We start from the raw sequence: 22,970 nt of genomic DNA, 5'->3' as shown, positions 1-22,970 counted from the left end.
AAGTCACCTTGACTGCTCTTCTAAGCTGATAGACTTTCAGAGACTTGAAGACCACCATCATGCCCTTTCTGTGTCTTCTCCAAGCTAAACATTCTCTGTTCCTTTCATTTCTCTCCAAGTGGCATTATCTCAAGGTCCTTCATCATGCTGGTCATCCTTGCCTAGGTACTCACAACTTTTAAAAGCTCTTCTTAAAATAGGGAACTCAGAACTAAACACAGCCCTCCTATAGGGTCTGGCTAGGGTTGAGTGCAGTGGGATGATCAGCCATTTAGTCAGCAAGCAAATATTAAGCACTTGTGAGGTTCTAGGCATAGTACTAAGTAAACGCTTAGGAAGGCAAAAGTCATACAACACCCCTCCACCCCCCCACCCCGGAAGAGCTTGCTGTCTAATGGGAGAGAAAGTACAAACAAATCTCCCCAGCCCAGACAGCTGGCCTCTCTTGCTCTCTTGGGGTGGGGCAGCCTTTTGGAGCTGTCACATCATCCCATTAACTCAAATTGAACTGGAAGTCCAGTCAACCCCCAGGACTGTCTCATCCAAATGGAAAGATGACCATGCTAGTTTTTGCCTAGTTGATGGAACCTCAGCAAGACTTAAATGAAGATTTGAAGAAATGAGGGGATTCTTTATGTAGGAGAATGATTCATTGAATATAGTCACTTATTTGCCTTAACCATGTGGTGAAAAGGAAAGAGTCTTGCACTCAGAGGCAGGATAGCCACGAGCTTGAAGCCCACCCTCTGACCTTAGCCTCTCTGAGGCTTCAATTCCTCCACTATAAAATGAGAGCATTGGACTAGATGACTACTGGGCTTTCTTCTAGCTCTGACTCGATCCTATGTGCCTTTGAGACTTTAGTTTGAATCCTGCTTTCAACATTAGCCATGTGACCATGGGCAAGCTGCCTAAGTCTCAGTTTCTGCATATTTAAAACGGAGTAATTAAGCCTCTAATACTGAATTATGGTTGCTTCTAGTAGAGGGGAAGGGAACCAGCATTTCTTAACCAGCCACTTTGTACCAGGCACTGTGCTAAGGATGTTATTGCCTCATTTGAAATGAGTAGGGTGGTTGTGAGGTTCAGTGAGATCATGTATGTCAAAGTACTTTGCAAACATTAGAGCAATAATAAATGCCAGCTACAATAATAATTATAATGAATGCCAAAGAAAGTGGGCATCTCTGTCATGTTTGAGGTTCAGAAGTGCCATACTGTTTTGGTAAATGTGAGCAGCAAGATGTAGGCATGCAGAATTAGGAAGAGCTGAGACAAAGGGAGGAGTAAGACTCGCTTGCTATCTACTCTTCAGTGACTTTGCCAGAAGAAATAAAAGTCTCCTTTTCCCAGACTTTCACTTGGCTCCATCTTGCATGCCAGTGTCCAGACCACATAGTCTGGATGAGATCCTCTGTCTTTCTTAAGACAACAGGAAGCAGGGTCTCACATAAGGTGGAACAGTCCCCCAGTTCATCACTCAGGCTTTAGTCTTTGATGGGAGTGATGACTTCAGTAGAAGGCGTAGACACTAGTTAAGTGATTGACCCGCTGGTACCTAAGAGTCCAGAGCAGAACTTAGCAGGAAGCCCAGCCCACCCATCTTAGTGTCTTGTCCTCCTAAGGGCTCTAGAACAGTCTCTGTTGCAGGTTAGGTGCTTGAGGCACAAACACAAGATGGTGGTCTTCAAGCATTTGAAGGCTTCTCAAAGGGAAGAGGAATTAAACTTACTTTGCTTGGCCTTTTCTAAGATAACAGCACAGCAGAGTCTTTGGTTAGAACGTGGAGCAATGGGTGGGAATTTCAGAAAGGCTCATTTGAGCTCAATGCCAGGGAAAGTTCCTAACATATCAGGACTTTCCAAGAGTGAACCTCTCTGCCCCAGGAGGACCTGGTTTTTTGTTCACTGAAGACCTCCTGATGGAGCCTGGACACATATTCACTGGGTACATTGAAGTGGCAGTTCTTGTTCAGGCCTGGATTGGCCCAGAGGCCCCAGGCATGCCCAAAGTGCCTTGTTCTCATTGATTCAACAAGGACTTAATAAGCACCTTCTGTGGGTCAGGTATTGTGCCAGATATTAAAAGTACCAAGATAAAAATGAAACAGTTCCTTCCCCCCTGCGCGTTTCAAATAGTTTATTTGCTGAAAGAGGAATGCATTCAAAGCTATGTCACACAAGCTATCTGCAAAGTGGATTTAATTTCAGATTGGAGGAGGGACCAGATACTGGGCCTGTCAAGTAAAAATGTGTCATGAGCTGATCTTGAAGGAAGCTAGGTCTTCTAAGAGGTAGAGGGGAGAAGTGAGTGTGTTTCAGTTTGTACAAAGACCCAGAAATGGGAGCTCATAGGATCACAGGACAAAAGCTAGAAGGCATCTCAGAGGTCATATCATCTACACTCCTCATTTTCGGAATGAGGAAACAAAAGTCCAGAGAAGGTAAGTCACTTATCTAAGGTCATATTTGTATGAAACATTCAAAGCAGGATTTAAATCCATGATTCCAAAGTCATTATTCCTACCACTGGCCTTTCCATCCTAGGAAAGAATGGATAGACACTATTGGCTGGGATGTAGAGTCTGGAAAGGGGAATAATGTGCTGTAACAAGCCAGCCTGGAAAGGTGGCTGGAGCTAGGCTGTCAGGTACTTTGAAGGTCAAACTTGCATTTTATCCTAAAGTAATGGTGCGGGGGGGGGGGGGGTGGGGGGGGTGGTGGAACTGGAGTTTCTTGAGCTAGAGAGTGACATGGTTAGACCTAAAGGAATTTCTATTTGACATCTTTGTGGAGGATGCAACTGTCGTTATGCACATGTGTCTTGTGACAAATAGAGAGTAGCTTCTTAAACTATGGGATTTCCCAGGCCACAGGGAAAGCTAGGTTTGGTTATTGGGGGGCTATTCCTTTCCTCAAAAGGAACCTGGGATCTGTGTCTTTTGATTTTATCTCCAGTGATGGCCCAACTTCCATTTAACTCCAACTTTTTCCCCAAGCCTATCTTTAAATTAAATTTAAACTAAAGAATTAATGTTTCTGAATGCCTGGTGAGAATATGATTAATTGCTATTACTGCAGATGTTTTGTGACTGGATTACTGGCTCCCAAGTGTAACCTTTTAAATGACAAGAGCTTCCTCAGAGCAATAATCAGCATGCCACTAATGAAAAGTCAGCCCACTGTGGGTCATGGCTTTCTATATTCCAGCAATCTGATGCCCTCATCAGTTGAACAATGGGGAATAGAAATATTGGGATGATTAAAACTTTTAATTAAAGCATGCTCTAAATGTCCAGGTATTTAATCTCAAGTATTCCTCTGTCTTTGTCTCTCTTTGGCCTCTTAGCCGAACACTATCTCAGCAGCAGCAATTATATGGACTGCATTTCCTCATTGACTGGAAGCAATGGCTGTAGCTTGAACAGCTCCCTCAAAGGGTCTGACCTTCCTGAGCTCTTCAGCAAGCTCGGACTGGGTAAATACACCGATGTCTTCCAACAACAGGAGGTCAGTCTTGTTTTGTTTCTACATATGTCTGTAAAACATCTGAATATTTTCTACATGCTTATTTTAATACATAATATCTCCTTCTATAGAATAGAAGATCCTTGAGGACAGGAACAATTTCAATTTTGTCTGTATTCCCCCAGCACTCAGCACACATAGTAGGGATGTAATCAATGCCTGATTAGTGATGCTCTAAAATTAGCCCTTAGGTCAGGGGTTCTTGGTCTTTGTGCTGTGGAAGCCCTTTGTTAGACTGGTGAAGCCCATAGACTCCTCAGAATGTTTTTAATTGCATAAAATACATAAACCTATAAAGAAAAATAAAAGTTAGGGAAAATAAAGATGTAATTCCCCCTCCCCCCCATCCAGTTCCATGGACCCCAGGTTAAGAACTTCTGATCTGGAGGGATAGGGTGAAGTCCCAGACCTATCACCTTTCCTGATGCCCACCCTGTACCAAGTTGTCAAATATTTCTCTTTTTAAAAAATAGACTGACTGCTCTGGCCACTTGCTGTGTACAAGTACATTATATAAGATGTCTGGCAGGACAGTCCCACTAAAATCCTACCCTCTTGTTTTCTATACCCCACTGGCTTCCTTCCTGGTGGGAGAAAGTAGCTTTAGAGCAAACTTAAATACAAGTGGGAACCAGTTCCTGTCTTCAAGGACCTTACACTCTGCTAGGGAGAAACAATACATACAAAAATCAGTGACTGTAAAATATATATGAGAGAATGGGAAGATGAGTATGAATCACTGGGAGCCTCAAGAAGGTCTTCCAGAGGTGATGATGAAGAGCATTCCAGGCACAGGAGGAGATTGATTGTCATGTCTGGGGAACATCATATAGTCCAGTTTGACTGAGACACAGAGTGCATGAGAGGGAATGATATATGAATACACATATACGTGTGTGTGTGTGTGTGTGTGTGTGTGTGTGTGTGTGTGTATGTGTGATAAGCCAGGAAAAGTAGCCTGGAGCCAATTCTGAAGGCCTTCATAAAGACCCCATCTGTATTTTATCCTAGAGGCTATAGGGATCCCCCAAAGTTCTTGTAACAGTAGGAGCGATGTCTTTGTTCCTCTGTCTGAGGTAGTTTCTACATCCTTTGGGACAAAATGGTACCAGATTCATTCTGACTTCCATATTCCACCAGCTTCATGGGCCATAGATACTTTCTGGTGAGGTTATCAGAAGATCCTGAAGGGAGCCGTTCAAGTGAAGGGTGTGGACAGAGCATTTGGGGTACTTTGCTCTTTGATCATTATGGATGGAGTCAAAATTTAATTTGGACAGGCCCCATTTTGTCATTTTGTTTCTAAGAGAATAACTGACTGAGTCAACAATTTCCAGCTGTGTGCTCAGTAACAAAGCCTAGATTTTTATATCACAGCTTTGTGCCACAAATTCAGTTCATGGTTACATAGTTCCATAAATTATTAAATTGAATTTCTCAGGCTTTTTTCCTCCCTCTGTTGGAGAAAGGAAGTTTTATGGAAAACATGTTATATTTTAGGGTTGGTGTATTTTTCCCCCCAGGAAATCTTTGTTTGTTAGAGCAAAGATTTTAAAAAATGGGCATTATTTTCATCAACGCTCTTTAAAATTGGCCCTTATAGATGGTTTCTGAGATATTTTTCCTAGATTTAAAATTCAGTTCTGTGATTCTAGGATTCTCATCTCCCCTAGGCTGAGTAGGTAGGGATTTCTTTTTTTTTTTTTAATAATTAAATTTATTTATTTAACTTTTAACATTCATTTTCACAAAATTTTGGGTTACAAATTTTCTCCCCTTTTATCCCTTCCCCCCCCCAAACACCAAGCATTCTAATTGCCCCTGTGACCAATCTGCTCTCTCTTCTATCCTCCCTCTCTGCCCTTGTCTCCGTCTTCTCTTTTGTCCTGAAGGGCCAGATAGCTTTCTATACCCCTTTACCTGTATTTGTTATTTCTTAGTGGTAAGAACATTACAGTTGATCCTAACACTTTGAGTTCCAGCTTCTTTACCTCCCTCCCTTTCCACCCCTTCCCTTTGGAAGGCAAGCAATTCAGTATAGGCCAAATCTGTGTAGTTTTGCAAATGACTTCCATAATAGTTGTGTTGTATAGGACTAACTATATTTCCCTCCATCCTATCCTGTCCCCCATTACTTCTATTCTCTTTTGATCCTATCCCTCCCCATGAGTGTCAACCTCGAATTGCATTCTCCTCCCCATGCCCTCCCTTCTATCATCCCCCCCACCCTGCTTGTCCCCTTGTCCCCCACTTTCCTGTATTGTGAGATAGGTTTTCCTACCAAAATGAGTGTGCATTTTATTCTTTCCTTTAGTGGAATGTGATGAGAGTAGACTTCATGTTTTTCTCTCACCTCCCCTCTTTATCCCTCCACTAATGAGTCTTTTGCTTGCCTCTTTTATGAGAGATAATTTGCCCCATTCAATTTCTCCCTTTCTCCTCCCAACATATTTCTCTCTCACTGCTTGATTTCATTTTTTTTTTTAAGATATGATCCCATCCTCTTCAATTCACTCTGTGCACTCTGTCTCTATGTATGTGTGCGTGTGCGCATGTGTGTGTGTGTAATCCCACCCAGTACCCAGATACTGAAATGTTTCAAGAGTTACAAATATTGTCTTTCCATGTAGGAATGTAAACAGTTCAACTTTAGTAAGTCCCTTATGACTTCTCTTTGCTGTTCACCTTTTCCTGGTTCTCTTCATTCTTGTGTTTGAAAGTCAAATTTTCTTTTCAGCTCTGGTCTTTTCATCAAGAATGCTTGAAAATCCTCTATTTCATTGAAAGACCAATTTTTCCCCTGAAGTATTATACTCAGTTTTGCTGGGTAGGTGATTCTTGGTTTTAGTCCTACTTCCTTTGACTTCTGGAATATCCTATTCCATGCCCTTCGATCCCTTAATGTAGAGCCTGCTAGATCTTGTGTTATCCTGATTGTATTTCCACAATACTTGAGTTGTTTCTTTCTAGCTGCTTGCAATATTTTCTCCTTGACCAGGTAACTCTGGAATTTGGCCACAATGTTCCTAGGAGTTTCTCTTTTTGGATCTCTTTCAGGCGGTGTTCTGTGGATTCCTTGAATATTTATTTTGCCCTCTGGTTCTAGAATCTCAGGGCAGTTTTCCTTGATAATTTCATGAAAGATGATGTCTAGGCTCTTCTTTTGATCATGGCTTTCAGGTAGTCCCATAATTTTTAAATTGTCTCTCCTGAATCTATTTTCCAGGTCAGTTGTTTTTCCAATGAGATATTTCACATTATCTTCCATTTTTCCATTCTTCTCTCTTTGTTCTGTGATATCATGCTTTCTCACAAAGTCCTTAGCCTCCATCTGTGCCATTCTAGTTTTGAAAGAACTATTTTCTTCAGTGAGCTTTTGAATCTCCTTTTCCATTTGGCTAATTCTGCTTTTGAAAGCATTCTTCTCCTCATTGGCCTTTTGAACCTCTTTTGCCAATTGAGTTAGGCTAGTTTTCAAGGTGTTAGTTTCTTCAACATTTTTTTGGTTCTCCTTTAGCAGGGAGCTGATCTGCCTTTCATGCTTCTCTTTCATCCCTCTCATTTCTCTTCCCAGTTTTTCCTCCACTTCTCTAACTTGATTTTCAAAATTCTTTTTGAGCTCTTCCATAGCCTGAACCCATTGGGTGGGCTGGGACACAGAATCCTTGATTTCTGTGTCTTTGCCTGATGGTAAGCATTGTTCTTCCTCATCAGAAAGGAAGGGAGGAAATGCCTGTTCTTCAAGAAAGTAGCCTTCAATAGTCTTATTTCTTTTCCCTTTTCTGGGCATTTTCCCAGCCAGTGACTTGACCTCTGAATATTCTCCTCACACCCACCTCGCCTCCTGAGACTGAGATTCAAATGCTGCTTCCAGCCTTAGGGCTTTTGGCGGGGGCAGGGCTGCTATTCAGTATGAGATTGTGTTCAGGTGGTCAGGTCGGGGCAGGGCCGCCTCTCAGGCTCAGTTCCCTCAGAGGGTTTATGCACAGACCTTCCACAATGGATTCAGGCTCTGGCCCGCTTGGGGAGTCCTGGTCTGCAGCCGCCTCTCAGCTTCTACCTCCCGGGGGGGCCCGAATCATGGGGGCACCCCACTCCCCTCTCGACCCGCCAAAGAGACTCTCTCACCGACCCCCGTCACCTGTGGGCAGAGGGACTTGTGCGGCCGCTGGAGATCCCGTCCCTGAAGCCTGCTCGGGTCTGTTTCTCTTGGTGCCGTGGCCGCAGCAGGTCTGGGCTGGGCTGGGCTCTGTGTCTGCAGCGCGAGGGACCTTTTGCGAGAGGTTTGCAGGTCCCTCTGTGGGTGGAGGGACCCGCGTGGCCACTGGAGATCCCGTCCCTGAAGCCCGCTCGGATCTTTTCCTCTCGGTGCCGGGACCGTGGCAGAGCTGCCCTCAGCTCCCAGTCCCGGCGCCCAGTCCGCAGCGAGAAGGACCCCCCCGCGAGAGGTTTGCAGGTCCCTCCGGAACAGAAATCTCCCTCGCTCCAATATTCCATGGCCTCTGGGTGCAGAATTCGCCGTGAGTTACTCCCCTGTAACCGTTCTATGGGTTGTGGGTTTGGACGGTAGGGATTTCTTTTAGGGGAAATTCAGGTGAAGAAGCCATGATAACATATAAAGACCCTCATGGTGCCAGAGTCAGAGTTTCAGTGGTGCAGAATGATCCTCTGAGCTTTTTTCTTAACTTTATTCCCTTGTTGGGGAAAAGCAGAAATACGCACAATCATACATCAGTCATGTAGCCCTTGCTTAGGCAGGAGGTTTTCACCTTACAGTATGTGTTGACTCTGGTGGTGGTGAAGTCTGTAACAACCCAGAGCACGTGTTCTTTTTATCATTCAATCAATTAAGGCAGACCTGTTAACTGCACACCTACAGGGCAGCAATCACTGAGGACCTGGAGATATTCTGAGGCAATTCAGATAGAAATGGGGACCACCAAACCATATCTAAGGATCCCTGTGGCCTGCAGATTGATTTAGAAAACCAAATATGTTGATATGTTCTCTTTTTATTAATACATCAACATATTAAAATCAGATCAGATAGGAACTGCCATTTTAATCTGGTTTGGGCTGTACTCAGGAGCAGTGTGGACCACTTGTTGGATGCCTCTGCTCCACGTGATCCTGAAGGGTCATCTGAATAGTCAAGGGGAGATACAATTAAGTATAGTAGAACTGAATTTTGAGAGCATATTGTTTATATTTGAACAAGTTGAAAATTGGGCAGCCATTGGTGGCATGTAATTTGATTCTTTGGATTCTTAGTTTTACTCATCTGTCAGTGAGGAACCACATCCTTCTTATCTTTTTATCTTATGACATTTTCAAACATACCTTCTTCTTATTATAAGTTGTAGAGTAGATACTATCTGCATTAATAATCAGTGTTTCCTCAAAGGGAATTCCCTGTGTCCATAAAATAGCAAGTCTAGGCCTAAAAATAATTTTTTCCATTAGCCCTCTATTAAGAATGCACCAAATGCACTAATATTCTTTTTTTTTGCTTCTTTTTTTTGGGGGAGACTCGCCTTTGTAACACTGAGGCTGTTTGTTTTCCTGAATTCTTGCTATATATAGGACCCTCTTATCATATATATATCCCCACTATGTGTCCTTACGCCCTTTCTCACATGGGAGTCATTGTTAGTAATGTATTACCATTTTCATATACCCATCATTCACCCATCCATTGATCTTTGGATTCTTCTAGTTCAGCTTCATATTCATATGGCATCATTAGAAGGTGGTGACAATATTGGCATCAAAGAGATAGGCTTTGGTGCAATAATAAGCGTTAGTTCATTATGATAATAATGATAATTCATGTTTCTGTGGTACTGTGCATATTTCCAAATATAGTCCAACCTGAACGTCTACTTAATTCTGAGTCCAGCACCTTGCCTATTGTCTTTCTGAAGTTTGTGTCCAAGATGTGTGTGTATACATTCATACACATGTGTATACACATGTATGTACATACACACATATGTACTCATGGACCAACTCAAGAGCCTATTTATTTAGTTGCATGGTGTAGTCTGAGACATAGACATTTTTCTATTTTGCTTCCCTCAGTGTGAATAGTTAGCCCAGTTGTTTTTCCGAAAACATGGGGTTTATTGGGAAGGCTTTGTTCTAGGGCTCTAAAAAATTAGTACCATGTTATCTATGAAAAGGAGTGGTTGTGAAACCTTGTGATTGATATATGGGGGAACCTTCTTTTATTGGGATTGTGCACAGGATATCTTCCATGATATTGTCACACACCTTACATGAACATACATTTCCTGCTTTCGGCCTGTCGGCATTTGGCCAATTGTTGAACCAAATTATTTACATGATCACATTTGTCATACATTCCTATGTAGACAGCTTGTTCGAGGAGAGCCTTTGATGCTGAATTTTTTTCCACATGGTTAATTTTTTTTCAAAAAAGTCAGTAAACAATAGATTATACATAAGTCATTTGTGTGACCATAAAAATATAGTCTACTCGCTACAGAAAATCTGTAGAAGCCTTCCTAGTTCTGTCACAGGTTTTCATCAGGGATACCTTAAAATTGAATAGAAATCATTCTCATGAAAACTTTATTTCAATAATTTTTTGGTAGGCTAGGTTCATCTTAATCATTAACAAGTTATTTAATTTCTTATTTCTTATTCAAAGAATAAGTCCAAAGAATATGTCCTAATATTTCCTAATTAAATAACTTTCTCATTAATCAATTAGATCTGAGTGCCCAACCAGTTCATAAAATACGCCTCTCTTTCATCCCATTGACTTTAGCAACATCAATGTTACTGGTTGTGCAAATTTATTAATAATGTAACAAGACAGAGACGTAGTTAAATACTTCAGCAATGTATCAGCTTGAAGAAAGATACCATCTAGAGTTGCCTCTGACCATTATCTATATCTGCTGATACCTCAATCCAACGATTCAGTTCTCTCAGGATGGTAGCCAAAATCTCTCAGTAATTCTCTTTAAGCAATCTTCTGTACGGTGTATCTTCTGCACAAAATATCCTGAATTAAACATTCTCGGAAACAAATCAGGCTTTTTCTTTTTGACAATCATTCAGTCTCTCAGGAAGAAAATTCTCTTAGTCCTTTCCCCTTCTGTCCCTCACAGTCTCTCTCCAACTATGACAAGTGACTGTTGACAATCCCTGAAATTAGAGTTAGACTAGTTTTCCCCCATGATTCCATCTCCTCTAAAAATGTCGTCACGACATCCATCGTCCATGTGGGATGGGTTATAGTATCTGGGCTTACATGTTATAAGCTTAATAACAATCTCATATAAGAATCAAAAAAGAATATCAAGTAAAAACCTCAAGCCGCAAACAAGTTGCATTTTGATTAAAAATGTACTTTCACAAAATAATGCTACAGTGTCTTATTTTCTTTTGACCTTTTCAACTCTTTTCGACCTTTTCATCTCTTTTCATCTGCAATACTGTTTCATTTTATGATTGTCAAGATACATCATCTAATTATATTCTCTCTGCCTCAATCTTGGACCTCTCCTCCCATACTTCTTTGTTTTAACACAATAGTAGTCCATCACACTAATTAATACCCAGTGTGTTTTTAGCACCTCTCTCATTGTTAAATATTTATATTGTTATAAAAAGTTTTTATATATTCTATTTTATTATTTATCAATATGTAACAATAATTTATTGTATATTTTTTATTATATATTAATATGTAACATGGTAACATATTTTGTATATTTACAACATGGTAATTTATTATATATTTGTGTGTAATCATCAATGTATCACACATTTAATATATTCATACATTATATGTAAATATACACAATTTCTAATTTTTGTGGTTGATATACAGATAGGTTCTCTAAAAATTTTTGGACAGCTCGATCTTTTTGCTGTTTGCTTTCATAAAATCCCACGGATATAGTCTTAGTAGTGAGATCGCAGGTCAAAGGATACAATCCATTTTGTACCTTGTCACACCAGTGAAAAACCTTGCTGATAGCACTACCTGTATCTGCCTCTATACATACACATTTGTCTTTTCAGATAAAATACAAACTCCATGAGGGCAGGAACTATTTCATGTTGTCTTTGTATTCCCCCCATTGCCTAGCACAGGGCTTCATATTATTAAGCAGGAGCTTGTGGACCAGTGGATTCTCACAGCATGGCCAATATCAAATTTTATTGCTTTCAACTCTTTTTGTTGATTTGATGGGTATTGGGTGGTATCTCTTTGTAATCTGGAAATCATTACTTTACCTTTCTCTGATTATTTAAGGGTTTGTATACACACACATACATACACACACATATGTGTATATACACACATGTTTATAGATACATACACATATATACATATATAAATGTACATATTTATATTCATACATACATGTATGTATGCATATAATATATATTTATATAATATATAATATTTATATATATTATACACAGTTTTATACATATATCCAGGATCTTTCCATCCTTGCAGAAACCTCCCTTTTCTTGGAGTATATTAAAAATCAATCCCTGAGTACCTTTAAAAACAGTGCCACCCCCATCCCAGATTTTTTCTGTGTACCCTCAGGTCAGGCCTGCCCGCTCTTCTTTTCTCCTTTATTTCATGCTCCTTTCTCATTCTGTTTGGTTGGTTGATGAGGTGATGGAGTCCAGAAGTGGAGTTTCCACTGTCCTCACCTATGAGAACAGGGTGCAGAGAGGATGCTGGCAGATCCCATGTGCCATTTTGCCATTCGCCCTCTTTCCAAGGAGGTAGGAAGGCCTGTGCTTGAGTGATGCCTCAGACACTTGCCAGCTGTGTGCTGCTGGGCACAAAACCTAACCTTTCTAGCTCCAGATTTCCTCATACATTAAGGGAGGAGAGTTGACCTCAGTGATTTTGAAGGCTCCTTCTAGCTCTGAAATCCATTCTCCTTTGAACTTCCTGGACATTTCCATCCTTATTTGTGAAATGTGGAGGTTGAACCAGATGATTTCTGGGCTCTTGTTCAATTCTAGTGCTTATGATCCTAATTTGCGTATCTTTGAGATGCCAGTGCCTAGGACCATGCTTTGGACAGAGCAGGTGCTTGATCATTTTGGATTTGTGTCTGTTTCATGGATCTGTGAGTCCCAAAGCAATTAAGTAGCTAGTAGCCAACCCTCTGATAAAGAGCTTTTTATGTTTACCTCAGCTGTCCTTAGGAAACATATACTGAGGGTAGTGCTAATCTCATAGTGGGGGCCTTTCCAGTTTGGTTTCTTTAACTTACTGCCTAGCACCTTGTAGGCACTTAATAAATGCTTGATGGAGCAATGATGGTGGAGCACCACCATCATTGGTGGAGAATGTGGCAGAGCCAGAATTTGGTCAGTATCACCTTTAGGAAACCAAGGTTACCTCTCCACCAAGATGAGGCATTTGAGTAATATTTTTTACTTGGAGGGAGAATATATGTGATAACTGTTTATTAATTAAGATTTTAATTACTAGAACAGCCATTCATTGGCAATGCTGATGCCAGTCAAAGAACATTTACTATAAATTTGTTTAAGGAATATTTGGTAAATTCATAGGCAAGAGGTGTGGCTAGAATTGAAGATGATGGTTGGTACTATCCATCAAACAGGTAAAGGAGATAGGAGAAGATGGCTGTACTAGTGCACTCTTGATTGTTGTTCAGTTGTCTCCTAATCTCCATGAACCCATTTGGTGTTTTCTTGGCAAAGATACTGGAGGGGTTTGCCATTTCCTTTTCCAGCTCATTTTATAGATGAGGAAATGGAGGCAGTAGTATAAGTGACTTGCCCAGGGTCACACAGCTAGTAAAGGTCTGAGGCCAGATTTGAACTCAGAAAGATGAGTCTTCCTGAGTCCTGGCCTAGTGCTCTGTGCACTATGGCACCCCCTAGCTTGAAAGAAGTAATCATTAAATGTTTCCTATTGTTAGGCACTCTTCTTGGTGTTAGAGATTCAAGAACCAAAATGAAATAGCCCCTGCCCTCAAGGAGCTTATATTCCATCAGGGAAAATAATAAATTCCCTTTAAATACATACAAAGCAAATATAAGGTAATTTAGAAGAGGGAGGGGAAAGCACCAGCCTCTCGAGAGAGCGATTATTTAAAAGCCAGTCTTTAACGGGATGAATCACACATTGCTAAAGGACCTTCCTTTTTTTTTATGTCCATAGATTGATCTTCAGACATTCCTCACCCTTACGGATCAGGATTTAAAGGAGCTGGGAATTACAACTTTTGGGGCCAGAAGGAAAATGCTGCTTGCAATCTCAGGTAACTATAACAAAGCTCCCAGGGTTCCAGGATACCGCTAGACCTGGGATCCCATTGATGTGGATGACCACCTCATCAATGCCTGGCCATCCTCTGGGGATCCTTACAGTACTGACTGTCCAGTTTTGGAGCTCACAGGATAGCCTCTGCTATTTAACTGATTCTCCTCCATCTTCACTTTCTGAATCTGCAGTTGTTTTATGAACTGTCACGTGCCAGGAGAAGCCCCAACTGCTGAAATTTAAGCACTTGTCTTAAAAAATGATTTCCTTGTAAAAGAGCTCCTCAGAAATAGCTAAAAAGGAGAGGGATTTTTTATGGATGAAAAACATAGGTGTCTAAAAATTTGACTATTAATGTTTTTCTTGGTTGCTGTTTCAGGTTCTGGACAGTGACTTAAGTTGGTTTCTTTATACACAGTAGGCTTCAGATCTGTGTACTAAATCTAATTAAATAGAGGGTAATGCTTCCAGAGAACTTGGGAAAAGGTCATTGGTATGTCTTGGAACTTGACAGAGATAGTAGTCTGAAAGCTTTGTGATTTAGGATCTTAATGTACAGTATCACAAGACCATGTGAATTGCAGGAAGGGTGTAGTGTCCACTAGGTGGTCACCAGAAGGAAAGAAAAGAATGTCTCTCAGACATACTCCATGAGACTCTTTGGCACATCACTGTAGAGAATTGAGTCTGGCCTTCACCAGTACTGTAAAAGGATACACTGGCTGTTTCACTGACTTGAAAGATCTTCAGGGATTGGGTGGAATGGGATTAGATGGTGAGTCTAACATTTGTAAATGAATCTGGAGGATATAAGGAAGAATTGCTGGGATATAAAGCATTGAGTCAGAGAAAAGTGAAGGGTCATTTTTTCAATAATTCCCCATGAAAGCTTCAGGAGGGTGCAGTTTCTTTGTCTGTAACCATCTACCTAGGAGCTCCTTCCCTCCCAAAGGGAGGAAGGAAAAACTGAGGAAAGCTGTTTCAGGGGGGAACAGCAATTCTTTTTCAAAATGCTGAACCACCATCTTCTTGAAAATGTTGATCTTGGTGTGTCGTCTTAGAATGATCTAAACCAGTTGGTCACAGCTTCTACTATCGACCTGCTAGAACAGGTCACCAAGGCATTTTAACAATTCAGTTAGCCAACTATGACAAAGTTCCTGCTTTGTGTTAAGTACTGTATTAATGGATATGTAATGAACGTAGAAGAGTTAATTCATCTCCATAAACCTAACGACTTAAATTAGATCAGCACTGGGTAGTGAAAGGTTCAAGGTTTAAGCAGTAGAAGGAGTCAAAGGGCTTCACAATCCTCATTGTGATACTAGCATTGAGATGTTGGACAAGTCACTTAACCTTGGACCTCATCTTCCTCATCTATAAAATTAGGGGTTTGGGCTAAGATGGGTGGGAGATATTTTCCACCCTAGGTCTGTGTTGTAATGACAATGGATGCTGGGCTGGGAGTTGGGATATCTGGGTTCTAATCTTGGCTCTGCCACTCCCTAGCTATGGGAGCTTAGGCAAGTCCTGTTAGCCCTCTGTGCCTCAGTTTCCTTCTCTGTAAAATAAGACGTACTAACTGCTCCATAAGGTCCCTTTGAGCTATGTCTTTGCTCCTCTGAAAACATGCGATCATTCCATAATATGTCACAAACTAATCAGCACCTGCTAAGAAAGACATCAGTCTTGTCTAAAAAGTATTTTCATTTTATTGGGGAGGGAGAGAAAATGCACAAAACATTCAGATTCTTCTCTTTAAAAATTCTGTTTGACAGTAGACACTTTTTTTAAAACTTATTTTGTGTTTTGGAATAAACATAATGAGCCCCTGAGAGGAGCCTCTGAACAGAAATGAGCTGAGTGAATGGAATGAGTGCCCAGTTTCCACCTCTTCTACTTTGGAAGGCTAGCTTGACCACTCCTTGAAAGTCAGTGAAACTAAATACATACCACATCTCTGCTGCTTCTAATATGTTGACAGGACCCAGCTATCTGGTGGCACAGTCTAGAGGAGCATGGAACGGTACTAAATTCTCCTTGTTGAGGGGTTCAGAAAGTGGAGTTGCTTTCTGCTCACAATAGATGCCAAGGAAAAGTCTTCACTTAATTTAGTGAAGATCTCCCTGGCAAAGGCTATGTAGCTTGTGGGATCCTTTCCTCAGAGGTCATTGTGCCCTCAAACTGGTCACAGGTCCATGAAAGGACTTTTTTGTCTTTCCCCAAAGAGACTGGGAAAAGACCTTGTCTTTTGGATGACACTAGAAGAGATGATCAGCTGCTGTGTGATCTAGCTCCATGGGGATGTGCTGAAGTGCTCATCAGCTTCTGAAGGATGTTGAAGGCTTTGAATAAGACACTGTTTTTGAATGCACTGACCATGTGAGGAAGACACTTTCTTGAAGTGTGCCTTGTTTTCCTTGATGGAGAACTGAGGAACAAACTTAGTGGCACCAGAGCTTCCCTGAGAAACTGGAATTCAGAAGCCTTCTTTGGTCAGCTGGATCCATCTGAAATGAAAGATGGTGGCTGATGTGCCCCAAAGGATCGTTTCCAACTGACTCAGGGTGGCAAGAAGTTTCCACTTTGACCTTCTGTAGGGAAAGTAGGATGGATGGAGGGTGGTGGAAGACAGAGCTGTGTTGGGGGTCTGGGGCTCAAACTCAACCCATGTTGTGTGGTCTTAGGCAAAGTGCTTCTCTAAGCCTCAGTTTCCTCTTCTGTAAAAAGAGAGTTGGGCCATTAGTCCAAAAAGGTCCCTTCTAGCTCTGAATAGTGTGCCAGGTTACAGAATTGGGACTAAAAGGCTTTTTTTTTTAACATGTTAATTAAAGGAAAACAAATCTCCATCTAGAAGGGATGTCAGAAAATTAAAGCCATGGTGGCATCATCATAACCCACTTAAGTTTTCTTGTAAAACTGAAATTCTCTACACTATTTAAGACAGTGATAGCAAATGGCCCACTGCTTAGATAGGGACCCAGCAAAAGTGCAGGCTTCACTCCCAGGCCTCAGTTAGATCTAACATCTCCCGCCCTATTCTTTTAGTTTGTGACTCTGGTCAGATGCGCAACAAGATCCTGAGGGCGGCCAGGATTGTGTGAACCTTGGAAATACAAGGACGAAAGGTTGGTATTCTCCCAAACTATCCCTCAGCTTTGCTGGAAACAAAAAAATAGGAAGAAATGGCTTTTTTAAAATGAAAAAAAAATAGCTCATCCTTAGGGCTTAATCTGTTGCAATCTATTCAGAGCTACATTTTTTTCTTACTTCTGGTATGTGGGGGGTTTAGGAAGTCAGAGAACTCTTGGCGCTGGGCTGGGTGCCTCTGATGACCCTCGGGATGAGGTGTTTCCTGGCCGGAATCCTCAAGTTTGCCAATCGTAGTTTGTTCAGGTGATATGCTTAGCGTCTATACTGGACTTCACTGTCTTCCCAAGCTTCCTAATGTGTTTTGTGCAAGGGGAAGGAGTCTTGACCTTCATTGTTTTCTTTCTGTCTGTGAAATCAAAGCTAGAAGGCAGTGCAGAAATAATCCACCTCAGCCATATGGCCTTTGCTCCCCATGTATTCCTTGGAGCATAGTGGTGGCCATCATCTCCTGGGTCTGTAAGTTATTCTCCCGCTAGGGAATGGAGTCCTGAGAGGTGAAGGGGCAGGAAGCCACCCACACTGTCTTGTGACTTGGAGAAAGTTCCTCAGTTGAGTTCTCTCTCCTGAGTGGTTTCTTTTATTTTTCTTTTTTGGGGGGGGATGGAGAGGGGGTACAAGCAGATAAACATATACTGCTTTTATTAGGAAAACTATTGTATTAGGAAAGCTATTTTATTAGGAAAACTATCATTAACCAACCAACCAGAAAGGATTTACTAAGTGCCTACTGTGTTCCAGGCACTGTGCTAGGGCTACAAAGAGAAAAAACTAAAACAATTCCCTGGCCTCAAGGAGCTGACAGGTTATTAAAGCTATAACCTCTCTGTAAGATATAAGTGCTTAGCACTAGGTGGGCCACCAGGTGGTGGATTTCCCAGCCCAACCCTGTAGCTTTGGAACTATCTGTGAAGTCATAGAGGAGCTGTGACCCCATTGACAGAGGGGGCATGCTCCACTCATGGACAATATTACAACTCCTTGGAAAGAACCTTCTCCACCACATGCTTACAGAAATAGAAAACCATCATGTATTTGTATGTGGGGGTAGGTGTGTAAGAGAGAGACTAAGGGTATGAAGCTTCTGAGGATCATGGACTTAGAGATGCAAGGAACCTCTGAGGTCATCTAGACCCCCTGCCTTATTTTACAGATGGGGAAACTGAGGCCCAGAGAGGTTAAGTAATTCAGGGTCACACAGCTAAGTAAATGACTCAATCTGGATGCAAACCCAAGTTGTCTAAATGCAAATGTTTTGATTCTTCTCCCCCCACCCCAATCATGCTGCCAGCCAGCTTCCTTTTGTTTCTTCAGAGTTATACTGGGTTGGGTTTTTTGGGACCATTTGGAAAAATGTGGCAAGACATCAGAGTGAAAATTTTGTTTGCTCAAAGTTGGACCCCTGATTAGTCATATTCTGGCCAACAAAGAAACAAATGTTCTCTACATGATCTCCTTTGACCCTCTAACACCCACTTCCTATCCCTGACCCCAATGAAGAGAATGAAATCCATTCACAAGTAAATGCTCCTTGGGGCTAAAACCATAGGAAATAGTCATCTCAAAATTTTGAATACTGTATTATAGTGTCAACAGAACTGGGCTCCATAGATCTCAGGAAGTTTGGGCTCTTCTGGTTCTCTGTGAAAAGTTAGTCATCAGCTAACATCTGTGAGTCTCTGTTTTTCTCTTCTGTCAAATGGCAAGAAGAATTATAGTTACCCTGCCTTCACTGAGTAATTTGAAGAATGAAATGAGACAGTGTTTTTATTCGTTCACACATTCAACAAACACTAAAAGCTTATTAGAGAGGTAGAATGGTGTGCTAGAAGACAGAGGGTGTTAGACTTGGAGTCAGGAGGACTTGGATTTAAATCCATCCTAGCTGAGGGACCTTGGGCAGGTCACTTTCTTCATCTGTAAAAAGGGAATTCAAAAGGTAGCCACCTTATACCATTGTCATGAGGATCAGATGAGATAATGTATGTTAAATGTTCTGTATCCCTTAAACTGCCACAGGAATGTGAGCTAGGGTTATTACTATTATCATAATTATGGTAACTGTGAAGTAGATCCTATGTGTAATGAGGGGACATTAAAAAAAATTCAAACCTATGATGCCAGTATCAAGCTTCCATCCCCGCAAACAACAGACATTATAACGAAAGATATCTGTCCCTGTGGCCCTTTCTGTCAGAATCACAGAATCTTAGAGGTAGGAGGAACGTCTGAGGTCATATGGCCCATCCCCTTCTTGAACAAGAATCTCAACAAGTGTTCAGGAAACTTTGGCTGGAAGAGCTGCATTGATGAGGAGCTCACTGCCTCACTAGGCAATCTGCACTACTCCATTCCAGTTAAACCGCTAGTTAAGCCAGCATTCCTGCTTGACTGTGACTATGGTTTGGATGATGAGACTGAATACTTGTATTTGAAGGTGGCAGCTGATATGCCTCTTTCTAGAGTTCTGTGAGTGGTCCCACCAACCATGGTTCATAAGCCCCTGGAGGACCAGAGGAGTAATTGTGAGGTGTCCACGTGTGTCCCAGCTGTCACATTCAATGACTCAACCTCATAAATTAGCAAACCTACTCTTTACTCACTGAGCAAATCATATCTTGCACATACTAAGGGTTGCTATTTTTCAAATGGGCATCCATCCTGTTGTGATGAATAAAACACAAATTTGTTTTAAAGCATTTTTGAAGCCAGATTAACTTTTAAAAATCATCATTTATTTCTTCAATCGGTGAGTATGGTACAACTGTCATCACCCTTGCAAGTGGCAGTGGGATAGAGGGGGAAGGGAGGGAGAGAGATTGAAATATTTTTAAACTTTAAAAGGAGTTCAAATGGTTGGATATCATGGACTTAAGAGACTAGTCTTTACCATAATGATGGGAAAAAACCCTCATCTAGAAGAGTTCTGCCTGCCACACCTAAGTCTTATTTTCTGGTCTTATCCATGAGAGCCTAGGAGTCTGTGAGGCATATAGTGGACAGTAAGCTGACCTTGGAGTCAGGAAGACTATGCTCAAGGCACAGCCACCTCCGATAGAGCATGTGTGATGCTGGACAAGTCAAATAACCTCTTGGTGCCTCAGGCAGCTCTCCTAAGAGGACAGATTGTAGAGAAGATGTGGACCTGCATTGGTAGATAGAATTTCCTCATTGGAAGTTCCCCATGCCTATGAAATCTCAGGTCTTCCTCTCCCCTCTAGATATTTGGAAACAAGGTCAATTTTTTGTGACTTTCTGCTTTAGAGGCATATATACATAAAACATATACACACACACACAGACATATGTATCTGTATATACATGTCTGTGTGTATGTGTATATATGTGTGTATATATACGTATACACACAAACACGCACACATACATACATACACGCATATTAAATTGTACTAACCTTTGGATATAAAGAAGTAGCCCGAGTCATTACATGAAAAATCGTGATGTGACTCCTTTGGAGTAGAAACCTTCTTGAGATTGACATTCTTCCCAACGTGATTATCGTTTGTTTATTCATTTGAATTGGTCAAGTTTCTCTGAAGACAGAGACTTAAAGTTGTGAGCAGTTCATGATGGTGAAGAAAGGGGTCTGTTGGGCTTGGGGTCTGGGCTGTGAACATATAAGTATGGTCTCCAGGTTCCTACTTGCCTCTTTGCTGGATACATTTCTACTTCTCATCCTTTTTTATTGGGCTCTAACTCTTCAAATATCATCACATGCTTGGTCTTTAAAAATTTAATAATGTTTCTCATTTCCTCTGTCATGCAAGAAATCTGTGCCAGCTACCCTATTAAATATGCATATCTTCAAGTTTGGCTGCCTTCCTTTCCTTCTACAAGGACATTGTTGTGGAAGGGTGGGGTGGAGAGGATGCTGTTTGATTTGTTGTTCTGTGTTCCACAGGGTTCTGAGAGTTGCTTTTGCATCTGTAACTAACAAGCATCCAGTCTGCATTGCCAAGCCTTCGCCATTATAATTGGACTACTTTAGATTCTAACTGGGTAGTGGATTCTTTAACCAAAACAGTTGCCTTTTCTTAATAATAGACTTTGAGCTGTAAATACCGATCGTGATGTCAATGTGAGATCCTACAAAACAGGCTGTCCTAGATCTCATTGGCTACCTTAGATATGGATTCGCTTCTTGATAATTCATTCATGCTCTTCCCCACCCCCACTCTCCTTTCTCCCTTTTCCTTTTTTTCTTCCCTAGAACTGAATAAAAACCGAAGAAAACTTTTCGAACCACCTAATGCGCGTGCCTCTTCTCTGGAAGGAGGAGCCAGTGGAAGACTGCCTCGTCAGTATCATTCGGACATTGCTAGTGTCAGCGGCCGCTGGTAGCACTGAGCCCTTGGCTCTTTTACACAGATAACTCTACAGTTGGACGCAGGAATCCTGTGACCGACCAGCTGTCACTGCACACCACCCTCAGCACTTTGGCAGTGGGGACCAGGACCAAAGAGTTTTGTCTGCACATGTACTTGGTGCCAAAAAAAGAAAAGAAACATTCATCTGTCGTCTTTCAGAACACCAAAATGTCGATTTCTTTTTCTTATATAGATTCGACAGAATTTGCGATAATATAATAATAAGAAGAGGGGCTTAGTTTTTTTTTATTTCCTATAAAATATATGCACTGAATTTTTACTTTGAATGAAGGATTAAGAATTGACATCTGAGATGCCAGAGAGCATAGATTATTTGTGTTTTGTTTGGGGGTGGGTTTTTGGATTTGGTTTTTTTTTTTCTTTGGTTTGGTTTTTTTTTAATCAAGTTGGAATTTTCTGGTACTGCTTAAAAATAATTATTGAGGTCTTTCAGCACTTTACATGTCCTGATTTCTTGTCCTGTGGAAATTTTTTTTCTCCCTCCCATTTTTTCATATCAACTCATACATTGGCTCAAATCAAATCTAACCATGTGTTCCTACTAGATAAATTTTCTCCCACTGATGGTACAAGGTCATGATCTATTATGCATATTATTTTATAACTTCATGGTGGGTGGGGGGATGTGACATAAAAAATTCACTTGGTTCTGGACCAATTCTGTCCATTTCTGTTTTGCATCCTGCAAACCTTTAGCCCGGAAATTTGCTCATCTGTAATTGTTGTGATGAAAGACCAAAATGGATCTTGCAATATTAATCCTTTGCAGTCATCATATTTAACTGCTGCCTGTATTGCCAAAAAGAAATGATTTTAATGATTGTCTGAAGGCAAGGGGCTATTTTTTTAGTATACTGCCACTAAAGGACATTTATTTATATCAGACTTTTATTTTTAGGTACTATAAGCATTAGCGTACATAACAGAGGAAACTGAGACCTACTAAAGTGAATGGTAGAGAATGAATGGCATTCATGAGACTGGAGCTCAGATCCAACTCTTTTTAAACAGATACCTAATCATAGTTGACAAGACAGCACTGATGCTGTGATGATGGGAAGCAGCCCCATGGCTGACTCCACAGGCAATTGTGAGGCACCATACATGTGCAGGAGGGATCCCCAGTCATACGCATTGTTTGGCTGAGATCCATCTGGGGCAAGGGATGTTGGATGTCTGCAGATGGGCCCTTTCCAACTGTGGCCAGGCTTGAAATACCCAAAGTCACCATGTCAGTGGTCAGAGCTCCTAATTACATTCTGATACTGTGAAAGTCCACAAAACCTGGCAATATTATTCCCTGTGTCTCTTTTCAGACATCCTCTTATAGACTTGGGAAGGATTTACATGGAAGAAAATAAGTCCAAATGTGCCTCTCTTTCTCTCTCTCTCTCTCTCTCTCTCTCTCTCTCTCTCTCTCTCTTTCTCTCTCTCCCCCTCCCTCCCTCCCTCTCTCCCCCTCCCCCCCTCTCTCCCCCTCTCCCTCCCTCCCTCCCCCTCTCCCCTTCTCCCCCTCTCCCTCCAGTCAGGTTCTAAGTGCATTAAATTTGTAGAAATATTTTCCCATAGGAAATCTTG

The 22,970-nt window shown here is 41.3% G+C and overlaps 1 protein-coding gene across 2 annotated transcripts in view; it reads left to right on the top strand.

Annotated features, from left to right (window-relative positions):
- The window catches only part of BICC1 (BicC family RNA binding protein 1), a 277,456-nt gene extending 255,627 nt beyond the window's left edge, over positions 1 to 21,829 (top strand). Inside the window, exons 19-22 of one of the 2 annotated variants that reach the window (XM_072628909.1) lie at positions 3,349 to 3,509; positions 13,732 to 13,831; positions 16,882 to 16,961; positions 21,215 to 21,599. In XM_072628909.1, the coding sequence (XP_072485010.1) occupies positions 3,349 to 3,509; positions 13,732 to 13,831; positions 16,882 to 16,937 (317 nt within the window). In that variant the 3' untranslated portion in view covers positions 16,938 to 16,961; positions 21,215 to 21,599. Of the gene's footprint in view, positions 1 to 3,348; positions 3,510 to 13,731; positions 13,832 to 16,881; positions 16,962 to 21,214 lie in introns of both variants that reach the window. The other variant, XM_072628910.1, reaches the window with a different exon arrangement.
- The last annotated feature ends 1,141 nt before the right edge of the window (positions 21,830 to 22,970 follow it).

Source organism: Notamacropus eugenii, chromosome 1, assembly GCF_028372415.1.
Source record: "Notamacropus eugenii isolate mMacEug1 chromosome 1, mMacEug1.pri_v2, whole genome shotgun sequence".
Classification (NCBI taxonomy): Eukaryota; Metazoa; Chordata; class Mammalia; order Diprotodontia; family Macropodidae; genus Notamacropus; species Notamacropus eugenii.
This window is presented reverse-complemented; position numbering and strand designations above follow the sequence as displayed.